The sequence below is a fragment of the Limulus polyphemus genome, unplaced genomic scaffold (genome assembly GCF_000517525.1).
Source record: "Limulus polyphemus unplaced genomic scaffold, Limulus_polyphemus-2.1.2 Scaffold470, whole genome shotgun sequence".
NCBI lineage: Eukaryota > Metazoa > Arthropoda > Merostomata > Xiphosura > Limulidae > Limulus > Limulus polyphemus.
Window position 1 is genome coordinate 78102 of NW_013666080.1, and position 14632 is coordinate 92733.

At 32.3% G+C, this 14632-nt stretch overlaps 1 protein-coding gene across 2 annotated transcripts in view; it reads left to right on the forward strand.

Annotated features, from left to right (window-relative positions):
• The window catches only part of LOC106458479 (rap guanine nucleotide exchange factor 4-like), a 95339-nt gene that overhangs the window by 72646 nt on the left and 8061 nt on the right, over window positions 1-14632 (forward strand). For both annotated transcript variants that reach the window (XM_022384701.1, XM_022384703.1), the window contains exons 19-21: window positions 5665-5843; window positions 9367-9661; window positions 14424-14478. In XM_022384701.1, coding sequence (XP_022240409.1) covers window positions 5665-5843; window positions 9367-9661; window positions 14424-14478 — 529 coding nt within the window. The remainder of the gene's footprint in view (window positions 1-5664; window positions 5844-9366; window positions 9662-14423; window positions 14479-14632) is intronic.

Genomic DNA, 14632 nt, shown 5'->3' on the forward strand with positions numbered 1-14632 from the left:
TTCGAACCCGCGACCCTCAGATTGCGAGTCGAGTGCCTTAACCACCTGGCCATGCCGGGCCTAACTTGCCACCAATGTCAAAATTTACAGTTAGTTATTCAAACAATTTCGATGTAACGTATTTAAAAAGTAAATGCTTTTTTTTCAGATGTATGATACAACCTTAAGACCACGTCTTTTAATAAAACTGAAGTAATAGATTTATGTGCTGGAAAACTATGTAAATAGATAATTTTAGTAATGAATTTCATAATTTTTTTATTATTATATTTTTCATATGTTCGTGAAATTCAGCAACATCCTAACAAGTTAAACCCCCTCATGTTTTTATATAGAACATTTATTTCTGTAATTTGGTGCATAATTTGTTGCCAGAGTAATTGACGCAAAACATTTAAAAAAGCAGATAGTAAAATTGAAATAAAGAGAAATTCAAGACTAGTAAAATTTGAAAAACTTTACAATTAAAAATCAGGCGAATTATATTGATTATATACATCCAATTAACACATAGAATAATAAACTATTGGTTAAAATTAGAAACATTCAGAAAACTTTATCAACCAAAAAAAGATAAGAAATAATATTTTTTCAGTTATCCTGATAATGTGGTATATAATTTTTTGGATTATTTTAATGAAATATAAAACAAAGTATTAGCTTGTGGTTTAAAATTTGCTATATGTCCTCTAAAACTTAAATGTTTGGATTGTGTGTTATCGTTTTGGAAGAATTACTACAACATATTTAAAAACAACAAAATACTGAATGAAAGTAATGAATTATTAATAGTATTAGCATTCATTACAACATGTTTAAGTATTTCGCTAGAGGGCGTGATGAAAAACTTAAACATAAAAGAGACGTTATTGAATAGCAAACTTAAACCAGTTCTGAACTAGATTAGTTTAGAAGTTAAACTATTGATATTTGTATAACATAGTATTTTCATTTACATTAAATATTGGTTTAAACATGATGGACTCTGCTAAGTCCGAAATCTAGCACAGTTTAATGAAACTGTAACTTAAAAGTAAGCAATTTATGTTAATAATATGTAGTGTTTGGAAATTCTACTTCAGCTGGGCTAAAAGTAATATTTGCACTCACTAAATAATATTTAATTTCTTCATATATACGTGTATCATCTTGGGCTTACTTAAATATCATTCTTGTATTAATTAAGAGAGAAGAAATTTTTATTCTTTTAATTAGTAGGAGTGGAGGTTTTAATTTCTATTGTATGTTAATTTGTCTTGTTTAATGTTATCCTATTATGATGTTTTTATCTTTAAGTATTCTGCAACTTTTATTCAATAGAAAATATAGGTAGATAAGTTTATTAAGTAGCTAATTTTTATCTTTCTTAGTTTCTATAAATTTAGACATACTATTATATAATAAGTTCTAATCTACCCGACCTATTACTCCAGAAAACATAATTGGTTTTATTTAAGCCAATGTTTTGTCATTCCGGCTTCATCGGGGCAAATAAGACACTTGCTAACTGATTTAGGCTAATGCAAAAGAAATACTTCAGAATAATTCGAGTGTGCGCAAAAAGATATATTTCGCCCAAGAATATATAAACAAATTGAAAGTACATGCAAACAAATAAGATTATACTAGTTTAAGCAACACGTACGCTATTACACTAATTAAGTACAAACAGTAAAGATTAAAAATTCCATGGTGATTTTTTGTTAAACCGTGACTTGTTCTCGGAAAGTAGTAGAACTTCCTTGCATTTTCTACTAACAAACTGTGGCAGTGAGTAAGAATGTTTGTTGTTATACTGTGACTTGTTCTCGGAAAGTAGTAGAGCTTCCTTGCATTTTCTACTAACAAACTGTGGCAGTGAGTAAGAATGTTTGTTGTTATACTGTGACTTGTTCTCGGAAAGTAGTAGAGCTTCCTTGCATTTTCTACTAACAAACTGTGGCAGTGAGTAAGAATGTTTGTTTATCAAGTAAATGTTCGGGCACAGCTGAAAGTGGGTCTGTATACATAGGTGAAACAGTCAGAACTATCAAGACACACGGTAGAATGTCGTGCGGCCAAAACAACTTGCTGCAGGACACTGTGTGTCATTAACAGGACTGATAGTTTAGCGCTTTTCCACCTTCTGTATCTCAGACTGTGATAACACAAACGATAACATATTTACTGTGGATGTGTTTCTCTGGACTCTTACTTCGCATATGAAATTTCAAAGCAATCCATTAAAAAATATCCGAGATAAAAAATCTCCAGTTTTGGTTGAGCTTCTTCCTATTTTTTCTTCGCACCAAAATGGGTCTAATATTTTTACTGCAGCTTCACCTAAGAGTAAAAGTGGACCACTTTTTAGTTTTTGTCATTTGGATTAAAGACAGCTGACTTAGAGCAGCAGAACCATAGAGAGAAAGAACGTGCAGATACATAAGTATTGGTTAGGCCAAGTAAACTAGCTTAGCAGTTTCCAGCTCACGTTTTCAAAATAATCATACAGGTGGACGGTTATTATTTATTATTCGTTGCCAAATTTTCAGCACAAATTTACTAGATTTTATGAAATTATTCTAATCATAGAGCGTTTAGCATCACGTGATATTAGCCTAAACAATTAGCATAAATAATGATACTTGATACGGCTGTACCGATTGCATGGGAGTGATGATAAGAAACTGTTAATCTAAATTCCATGGCGTTAGTATAAAGGAAGATATTAACACTGTTTTAGAGAGGAAAACATATGTTTTAAAGAATCTGGTTGGTTCAGTAAAATATAGGTGTGTTCCGAATAATAGGGTTGCGATACTAAAGCTAATGTGTCGCTTTCTTACTTGCTGTGGTTTGTTGACGTGTATTGACAAAAAGTCATGATATCTAATCCAAATCACCTTAGGGTTGAAAAAAAAGGCGCGGTGAAAAATAGGATTGAGTGTGCGACTTAAAATAATAAAAAAATGGCGGCGAAACTGGTAGTTACACTTATAGCATTGATAAGGATTTTACAACAAATATTTATTCATTAGTTAGTTAGGCGTATTTTGTTTTACCCACCATCACGCCCCAAGTTGAACAAAAAAGCGCGGACTAGCTAACTAATGAATGAATATTTGTTTTAAAATTCTTATCAATGCTATAAGCCCCCCCCCCCCCCCCCAGTGGCACAGCAGTATGTCTGCAAACTTACAATGCTAGAAACCGGGTTTCAATACCCGTGGTGGGCAGAGCACAGACAGCCCATTGTGTAGCTTTGTACTTAATTCCAAACAAACAAACAATGTTATAAGTGTAGCTATCAGTTTGGCGGCCAATTACGATTTCATTCTTTTAAGTCACACACTGAATCCTTTTTTTGGCCGCACTTTTTTTTCACATCTATAATGTTTTTGATTGGATTAGGGATAGAATTAACGAACTCCTTCGAGCTCTTCATACATTAGATAGTAAAGACAGTGCTGTGGCTGAACATTTGGTTGATAAACACAGTATAATTGATAATGATTGTCCCATAACAGCAAACATTCTTACTCACTGCTACAGTTTTTTTAGATAGAAAATGCAAAGAAACTACTAATCTGTTTGTATTTAATTAGTGTAATAACATACGTGTACTTCAATTAAATATTGTAATCATGTCTGTTAGTATGTACTTTCAATTTGTTTATATATATTCTCGGGCGAAATCACTGACTTCTGTATTAATTTTTTGGGGATCTAGTTTAGCACTATATCAATTTACTAGTTTAAAAATAAAAAATAATGTTTATAATTGTAAAGATTAATATAATGAAATATATACATAATTATTTTCAATATTGTAACTCATAATATTAATGAAGCAGACTTCAAAGGAAAGTGATGTAGTCATTACTTTCAAAATACACAAAACTACCATCTTAAATTCCATATAGCTTACAATTACACGAATATATATTTAAGAGTTAATTTGCACATACATAACGAAAAAGAGATGAAAGTTGCAAAAAAAAAGATTAAAAATCACAAACAGAAATACAATGGTTACATGTTCATAAAATAATACCAATATTCTGTTGCGTAATCTATAATTCCCCCAAACGTCGGTGAAGGGCCAGGGAAATTTGATTTCTCCACTCTGCCTATACAGTTTTAATTAGTTTAGTATTAAAGTCAAATACCTTCCAACACATTTGATTTTTTGACGAGAGTCGATAGAGGAAAGATAAAAAGTTTGTTTTTAGAATTTTGGCGTAAATTCACATAAGGGCATTAAGTATATAGCTGTCCCTAATTTTGACATAATAAATTCGAAAAAAAACGACAGCTAGTGAATGACACTTAGCTCCAGCTCTTGGGGTTACTGTTGCCTGATTAAATAGTGGAATTTGACCTTTATTCTTATAGTGAACCAAATTACCCAAAGTGCGGAGCGCGTTTATACAGCAATGAGATATGAGGCATGATTTTTTGGATTCATTGTCCGTGAGTGCTTATCAGTAGATCACGCTCAATCCGGAAAAGGAGATATATTGTAAAAGTGAATTCGATAATTGTAAAATAAAAATCCTATATTAATCAGCGTTGTGTAGTTGAGAGATGTCACGTAACTTATTATAAGTAGCGTGTGTAAACAAGTTAAGCCGAGCGTGGTCTAATGGTTAGCACATATGGCGGAGAAGATCTTTGGGTTGAGACGTGATGCTGCTGAACACGCTCCGACTTTCATCCGCGGGCTCGTTATAAAACTGGATAAAGCTGCTGGCTGGCTGGCTGCCTTATCTGTAGTCACTAATTCAAAATAAAAGATGATATGATCTGACTGTTTGTTCCACGCACGCAGAAGGTGCTGATCTGATTTAAAATTCCAAATCCAATAAACAAATTTTAAAGGCCAAACTTTCAACTCATGATCAAGTTAAGGACTGCCGGAAGTATTAAAGTCAACTCTTAAGAACTAGCGAAAAAAGTATACGGTGCATTTAGATATAAAACTTAATACACTAAAAAGTTGCCTTAATAGCTAATTAAGTATCAATAATGGTTAATACCACAAACATACCAACCGATACTATTCTATCTAAACTCATGAGATCATTCTGCATTATGTGATGAAATTTTATATAACTTGCAGTAGCTAGAGTAAGGTAATGATAACAGTTGTTCGACATATTGAAATTATTAATGATGTCCTGTTTAAATTATAAATTGAAATAGTTAAAAACTAAGCTATAGTAAAAGTTATTGAAAAGTTAATGGTTATTTGGAATTCGTTTAATTTCGTAAGTTGTAGTAAGTAGTATTAAATTTGACAAAAATTTAATAAAGTTAGTATTCAAAACACAAACAGAGTAACCTTGTTTCTGAACATAGAATTAGTTTGTAGGCTATGCCTACGAATTCTTGTAATGTTGAACAAATTATATCGTATCTAATGAGTTTTGGGGCGTAAAATTTTAGAATAACTTATTTAGAATTTTCGTTTCAGGAAACGGAAATTTTGTTTCTTCGAATTTTCGAAATTCAAATTGAACATTCTAATAATGATACCTATATCTAACTCTTAAGTAATGAAGAATATCTATAGTGAAATACTTTTTAGGGTAAGTTTTGGAGGATAAAAAAATTTACGTATTTGTTTTAAATATAACCTTTTAAGTAAAAAGTGAAATTTATGAGAACAGTTTTTTTCTACAGTACGAATTGATTTACCAAGTTTTTGAGCGTCATCAGTTTAGAAAGACTATGTCAAATCTAGACGTTTTCCTACGAAGATTTAACGAAGTTCAGTTCTGGGTGGTTACAGAAATGTGTCTAACAACATCACTGAGTCGGCGTGTCCAGCTTCTCAGGAAATTCATCAAAGTGGCATGCCAGTAAGTAAAATTTCTTAAGGCCTTATGATTGCTAGCGTATATCAAAAAAGTTTAAATTTAAAGAAAATCACAGTTGCAAATATTAGTAAAACTGAAATTTATATCCTTGTGTTGAGTAGGAACTAGTGTTATGTAAGAAATGTAATTATGAAATGGTATAACATAGTGTTATTTTTATAAATAGAGATTGGCAAAACTAGTGCATTTTCAATAAATATCGATCATCATTATCACCAGTCCGTTCAAGACCGTTTATAGGGCAACTATGAATACTTTCCACTGCGTTCGGTATTCTGTCTATTCTTCAACCTCTGTTCCATCCAGGTCCTTACTTCTCATATCCCTCTCTATTGTTGTACACCAAGTATCTCTCCTCCTCCTCCTTCTTTCAATTGTCTCCAGTCCATTGTTCTTCTAGGCAGTCTATTCTCCTTCGTTCTTGGAACATGACTATAGTATCTCCATCTATACAACTTAAGCTTTTCTATGATTGATTGTTATCCACTTCTTTCTCTTAATGTTTCTTTACTTATATCATAAAACCATCTGATCATAATTATCGTTCTGAAAAATAAATCTCAAAACTTTTTAATCTAGACTCAGTTTCCTTTAATCTTATCGCCATACAACAAAACTAAAAGAACCAAGCTGTTAAACAACTTCAGCTTCACCTTAATAGATAAACCTGTTTTATTGCATATTCCATTCAATTTTCTAGAAGCAACTCCTACTTTTTCCGGTCTTGCCCTTACTTTCTTGTGTATATCTCCATCACCACTAGCTATATTACCAATATTTGTAAAGGTTTTAGCATCCTCAGTTGCCTCTCTATCTACAATAACTTGATCCAGATCATTTATCCTTAACCTCATTCTCTTTGTCTTACCACCATTAATAGCTAAACCAACATTCCGAGCTTCATGTACCGGTGTTTCAGTTATTCTAGCCATTGTCTGTGTCTGTGTGTTATGACAAAAAACGTACATCAACAATATATTCTAAATGTTTCAAAAGAATGTTATCGAACTATTCAGTGCCACCATTTGTAAGATCAACTTCCCTCATAACCCAATCCATAACAGTATCAAACAAGAAAGGTGATAGAATATCACCCTTGACTGGTGAGCTATCCAGCAAGCCCAAATTGTTATGATTTTAATATAGGGCGCGTTTATGTGGTTCCCAGTAGATAGGTTAAATTGCATTAATTATAAATTGGGAGTCATACAGAGGTTAAACCTCCACGGTAAAAAGTATTAGTTGATATGTAGATGTAGCTTAAAGTGTTATCCTCCAAAATATTTGAACTAAAAGTTTTTAATTAAAAAAAACTAATAATAATATAAAGTAGTGGCTCGGTTACTGTTAAAAGTTTAAAATGGTCATATTTGGGTCGAGCATGACCAAGTGTTTAGCATTCCAAACTGCAACACGGAAGATCCAAGGTTCGCACCGCGATATCGCTAAACACACACTACTGTTTTAGCTGTGGGTCCGTTATAAAAGTGGAGATCAATCCTGTTACTTAGTTCAAAATCGGATAAAGCCTTTGTTGCAGCGGGTAATGTCTTTATTCTAGTAAGTAATTCAAAACCATGAAAGAAATACCTTAACCCTATGCGTCTCTGGTTTGGTCGTTTAGCCCACCTACCACTCAGGTTGAATAGTTGAATTTTAATCACATTTTAGTGCTCAGAAGTCAACATATGAGGACAACTTTATTCATTCATCACTGTCATTTGAGAAACTTTAGTAAGACAACTTATTAAAGCAATATATTTTATTAATCAAAATTTCAAAAGCGTGGCGTTATAATGTGGATGTTTTTTAGAGTGAATCCATGTAAGTATAGACTTTAGGATCTAGATTATAATTCGAAATACTTCCTGTCCATTTAGGTTATTCCGAATTAGTGTATCTTGCTGGAACGTGGTATTAAGATCAAAGAATTTCAAGTACATCATATTAGACAATTATTTTGTTGGGAAAAAAGGAAAATAAAGTTTGTAGGATTCAAGTTTCTAAGTACCTACGAGTTTTTAAAACTAATACTGATTTATCAATCTGATGAATCAGTATCTTTAAGGATCTTTAACAGGTGTATTTATATTTCTTTTTCGTTTTGTAATAAAGCAGTTAACTTTAAATCCGGTAAAAATCTTTCAATTACGAATCATCCGCGAATTATTACATTACATTAAGAAAAAATTACAGTGGCAAATACTCGTTACCTTCTGGAAAAAATTCCAAAAAATGGTTGTCATTAGTTATATGCACGTTTCTAGTAATTTGTTGCGATAATGTATGTATATCTTCTGTAGAAACACTACCTCAATTAGATCTTCATATTGGATCATTTGTTAATTTTTTGATTGGCTATGACTTCACTTTTGGTTACTGTTTTTGTATAATTGGGTTATAACGTTATGCACTGGATGCTTGTGAGATTTATTGACGGAACAGTTTGTCCATGTACTGGAAACCAGACAACCACTGGCAGAAGTAGTAGCTGGTTTTGATGAATCCAGTTCCGGTGTATAAAAAAAGGGTTATGGACACACTGGTTTTGCTATTAGGAATCACCAATCCAATTTCAACGGTATTAATACAGAGTGATTAGTAGTAGTCATGCGGTCAAAAACAGACTTCAAGAATCTGGCTTAAGGCCAAGAAGACCAGATTCTGCTCAATAGTTGACCGTGTACTCGTTTGGACTTTTGTAGAGATCACCAAAAGTGACACTAAGGACGTCTGTATTTATTACAAACGAGTATATTTTTGATATCTTTACGAATGGTTGATGGTTTCGTTCTAGAGTCAGGTGCGAATGATAAACTCAGTAAAACGTCGTTGAATATAATTGTTGTAGTGTAGAGAGGCGTCAATATGCATGGACCATGGACTTACAGATCTTATTGTTCTTCCAAGACACCTGTTTACTGATTGACAGTATATTAGTGTGGTATTGGAAACAGTTATACGAAATTCCTGAGGTACAGTCAGTCCAGAATAATATTCCAGAATTGATGGGAAATTAACCATTGAGTTTGTGGATTGGCCAGCAAAACTTTCGTTTTTAAATCCCATAGACCATCCTTGTGCCTCCTTGTATACCATGCATGTTAACGTTTAAATCTACCACCTGACGTTCAAGAGCTTGACTTTCCAACTATTTTGTCGGCTTATTAGAAGTATGCTTGCTGACGAAGGTAAGGTATCTGGGCCAAAAACTGATACAAGTTCTCTGACTGTTTGACCAAGTTTATTCAATCACACTAGAACTTTGACTGCTTTGAGTAGATCCATAATTGATGCGATATGTTTAAGCTTGACATACTTTAGATGTATTTGTTTTACCGAAAGTACGAAATAATTCGTATGAATATATATGTTTCCAATAATGCTATTTTGAGCTTGCAGTTATAGTTGTGACATAATGGACCTAATTTTTTAAAGTATTTTACTCGTAAACACGACAAGAGATAAATTACATTTGTTTATTTGTTGCTATCTTTTGTTTCAGTTGCCGCGAATACCAAGATTTAAATGCCTTTTTTGCCATAGTGATGGGGCTGAGTAATATAGCAGTAAGTCGTTTATCTCAAACTTGGGAAAGACTCCCAGGCAAAATAAAGAAGGTATTCAGCGAATTTGAGACCCTTATTGACCCCTCTCGTAATCATCGACGTTATCGACAATTCGTTTCGAAGTTGGAGTCTCCTATCATCCCTTTTATGCCTCTTCTGTTGAAGGATATGACATTCACTCACGAAGGTAATAAGACGTATCTGGAAGGGCTTGTTAACTTCGAAAAGATGGTGAGTTATATTTTAATAGATGGTTAAAGCGTTTAAATATGAACTACACTTTTATACATAAATAACCCACAAAATACGATAAAATTGTGTTCAATATAATTATATTCTTTGATTTTTTAAACGTATAGTTCACATGGGATGATTTTAATTTTAACAGAAACATTGTAGTATTATGAAATGTGAGTGTAGATCTGGTTCTTAGGTAGACAGTACGATATTTTAGTGTGATGAGGTAAATACTTTTATTATCTATTGAAAAATTACATTTCCCAAAACATTCGGTGTTGCAGTTAATTTTAGTTATATTAATCTAAACAATTTCAGGATAGATAAAAGTTGAATCATATTGATGTTTTGTTAGTTTCAGCTCAAATTCGTTTATTAACTAATAAGTTATGCATACATAATTTGGTAAACTGTGTCCACTGATTATGAATAATGAAGCTAACTTCCCATTAATATTTTGGATTTAAAATAAAAGATTTGTAGTTACATAACTCTCAACATATAACATTTTTTGTTTGTTGTTGTAAAAAAAAATTCCTGATTTCTTAGCGGAACGTTCACGATAGTTAAACAATCGTTTCGATTAACATTATTTTTCAGAGTATGAAGCTGAGTTTTATTATTTAATGACAAACATATTATATATATATATATTAAAGCCTATGCTAAGATTTTAAATTAAGAATTGTTACGGTTATTATTATTATTTTTATATTGAAGTAATTAAGACACTTGCACTATCAAGTAGTGATGACATCAAGTTAGGAATATAAAGGTTGAGTTTTTTTTACTCAGAACTGAAGATATGCTCATTATTCATTTAAAATTCTCAGTTACGTATCAATATTTAAGTTTATATTTGGAAAATTTCACCCTTCATCAGTAAAAACCCTGGACAAGAGTCATTCAAGTTTATCCTTGTAAAAATTCGAATCATATATTTTGGAGGAGATTTTTCAGTTGGTTATCACTTATGAAACACATGCAACTCAGTTTGATATGACAACTTTTCTAAGAGACTGTGACTCCTCTGTGTCTCTTTTATGATGGCTCCTAACCTTCTGCTGATTTTATATTGATTCCACATATGGGAGATAGGGTGTGGGATACATTTAGGAATTGAACAACATAACATTGAATTATTGTGAGGAGAAGAAATGTATTATACACTTTAAATAAAAGTCCAAGAATACAGCTTTTGAGCGGATTGTTTAGTTTTATTTAACTTTTTTACAATGTTTCGACCACTGATGTGGCCATAATCAGATTACTTTCTCTATTTGAAATCATTTGGATGGCAATGCCATTTTTTTACTGTTAGGAGCTTCTCGATTTAAAAACACATCTTAACTCTGTACAAGTTAATTGCTTGATTGATATATTATATAATCTTGGTTAGAGAGGCATAATTCAAATTATGATTATGAGTTTCTTGGTGTTTTCTGGTCCTTTATAACAAATCAATTGCTATTTATGAATCTATAGAAATCTGTCATTCCATTCACTTAAACTTATCTGCCAAAATGTACTTTCCATGGAAGTCTCACTCATTTAGGTTTAGAGATTGGTACCTGTGTACTGGGTATTTAATTGTATAGTTTATTTATACAATAAGATTACAACAGTTGCAGGTACCAAGCGCTAATTCTAGTCTCATAACCAGATTTGGTACAGTCAAGGTAAAGGTTAGGTGAAAACTGAGAACATATCCTTTGGTTTACTTGTGAATTTGTTAAATATGTTTGTTATTTTTTCCTTTGTTCTTCTTTTTTGTGATGTAGTACAGGTATCATATTTCTTATCTGGAAGAGTTCATCACCCAGAAAAGGAAGAAGGGGGACACTACTATGTAGATAAGATTAGAAAAAATGAGCCATGCTCATTGAAGTTCAAACAATGGCACAAAGAGTGCTCTTCTGCATTACACCATCCTCTAAATCTGTTCTCGCTTTCCATATCAACCTGTAGAGCCAAACTATTACCAGAGATGTTGCACTTAGTTGAAAACATTTCATTCAGCTAAAGAATGACAGCATGGAGAAAGCATTGATGTAAATGGGACCTTACTTGATGTAAAGCTGAGATCATAAAGGGGGATATCTTTAGTGCTTGTCTTCCATTGTGTGCCATACCCATCACTAGACTGACAAGCCTGAGGCTTATCCTAATAAAGAAACAGTTTGCTGATCAATCCCACTGCAACAACGAATGAACTTAAGTATGATAAGTCAGAGATACTTGGATAAGATTTTATTGGCTTATCTTTAGACACAGAGAGAGAGAGATATCACTAAATATGCTAGTTAACCTCTAGAGGCATTATGATCAAGACAGTGATGGTAATACTGAATTTGTGGTAGCAATGTGCAACTACTGAAGTCTTGAATTTTGTTTTTATGACTGATAACACAAGTAGTCACAGTCATGAAATTCTACTCTTACTAGCTGTACATGATTATCATGAATTAATGGTTATTAAATATTACTGGGATTCACTGCACTAAGGATGTGATGGTGGTGATTAAGAGCAGATTAATACATGTTCGACTCTGTAGGGAAACTAGCTTTACATTGGTCCAAATTTAAGATGCATAAACGTGTCCCATCTGGGAACTTGTTTATGTATCTTTTATATGGTAAAGCCCATCAAGTTATGGCTGTAGCATAATATGAAGATTTCATGTAGGATACGTGCATTAAAGGTCTGCCAAGTGAGGCACATTCTCACTCTAACAGAAGCATTCATGTTTGAGATAGTAAATGTTAATTAAAATATCAGAACAGAAAATACCTTTACATTACAGCAAATATAATGAGTTTTATGCAACTCATAGTAAAGAATAACACTAAGTATGTTGTAGTTGAGCAAAGATTATTGCAATATTAAAGACATGAGGGCAAGCTTCATAGATTCGTGCAACTCTCAGACGAACAGAGAACATTCTTCGTATATCATCCATAAAAACATGGTGTGATGATACCAATTTTGTTTCTCACAGAAATGAGGAATTAAATGGTTATGAAAATTATATAATTGTTGAATGAATATGATACTACCATTAATGCCAGAAGTCACATAGTTACCAAACCCACATAGTAAAAACTCAAAATTCTGCAATGATGAATAAAAAACGACCTACTTCCATTTGTAGTTCTCATATTCAAAATATATTACTGGATAGTCAGTCGTCTATATCAGTACAAAACTTTATGTAAGACTTCATTATATTCTTCCAATTTGCCCACCAGAACAAGTGCCTTATCTATCAATATATACTTACGCACACAAGACTCAGAAGCTGTATCGTGATGAATGATATTAACGTGATAAATAGAATAACCAGTTTGTAATTCTAAATTTTCCTCTAGTGCAGTGGATACCGAACTTTCAGAGTATGTAATAACTTATCTAATACTTATATTATATTGTTTTTAATTATAATTTTGGACTCAGATTTAAAACAAACTCTCCGAATTGATGGCTGAAGGAATATTGCTATTTGGCCAATGAGAATGACAGAAGTATAATTACTTGAGTAGGATATCGTTCTGACTCAGGTTACATTGCCAAGATAATTTAAGATAGCACAGTTGCTAAGATTATCCTAAAAAACGTAATTTTCACTCTATTTCGTATAAAAACAATCTCTCATGGACAGAATAGTTTATCTCCATGTTCATAAGCTTATAAACTTACAACAATAAAATCTGTGGTTTGAGGACAGAGCGCAAATAGCCCATTTTACAGTTTTGTTCCCCTCCACCAGAAAACAACAACAAAAAAAAACAACCCATCTCCATAAACACGAAGTTTTATTTCCTTTGTCGTTTCTTCGTAACAATATCTGGCCACGAAAAAGAAAAACAGTTTACAGATAATGAACTCCATAATGGGAGGAAGTATTGTAAACAATCCAATGAACATAATGCGTCGATGGCAAAATGGATAAACTTCACATCTGTGCTATGATGTGACGATTGTGTTGACCAATTTATCTAAAATAAATGTTTCGTAAAAAATACAAATGTTAACTTAAATTCGCCTCTTTGTTTCCAGAGCGAATCTGATGCATCATCAAACAGAGAGATATTTCGTCAACAGCATCTCTGACTGCTACGGAATTAGAGAACTTCACAAGCTGTTTATAAAAGTTCTTAAGTCTAATTAACTTTTCTCTGTGTCTTGGAATTTGTAGAAGGTTAAACGAGCAGTTGTATATATATATATACATATATCATAGTTATCAAGAAGTGCTTGGATACGTGGATTGTTCTTGTTTATGAGTGTGTAATTCTATTTACATAATTCAATAACAAGAATAAAGGTACACTGTATTCTTACTACTGCTACTTCATGTATATGTAATGTTTCACGTATACATTAAGCGTATTGTTCATTATACATTGTTATTATATTTATGTATTCATATTTTTTCTTTTTCCAAAAATACTCTTTTACCTCCTGATATTTAACTTTTATTAGGAGAGCATATCCTGAAATCTCATAGCTAAGGCTTGCCTTTTAATATTCGCATCTAAGTACTTTCTTAAGTGTTCAGCATCCCATTGGTCTTCACAAACTTAAGATCCTGGTTACGTCGTTCAATACTCATTATGCTAATATAACGTCCATTTTTAATTGTTCAGTAATATTTAATAATAATAATAAACTTTTTGGAATATTTTTTCCTATGTACAATATTTGGTTTCTGAAAACCATGTAATACTATATTTTACTTTTACTTATTACTTTCAGCATATGATTGCACAGACCTTAAGAACTCTAAGAAACTGCCGAAGTCGACCTTTAGGTAAATATAAGATTCTGAATACTTTGGTGAAAAAATATATGAGTGGTGTTTTATGAATGTACTTCTTGTAAAATAGTTTTGTGTCGACCTGTTACGTATTAGAATTTCAAATAGCCTGAAATTGAGTTAAATGATACTTTAAATTTAGTAGTTA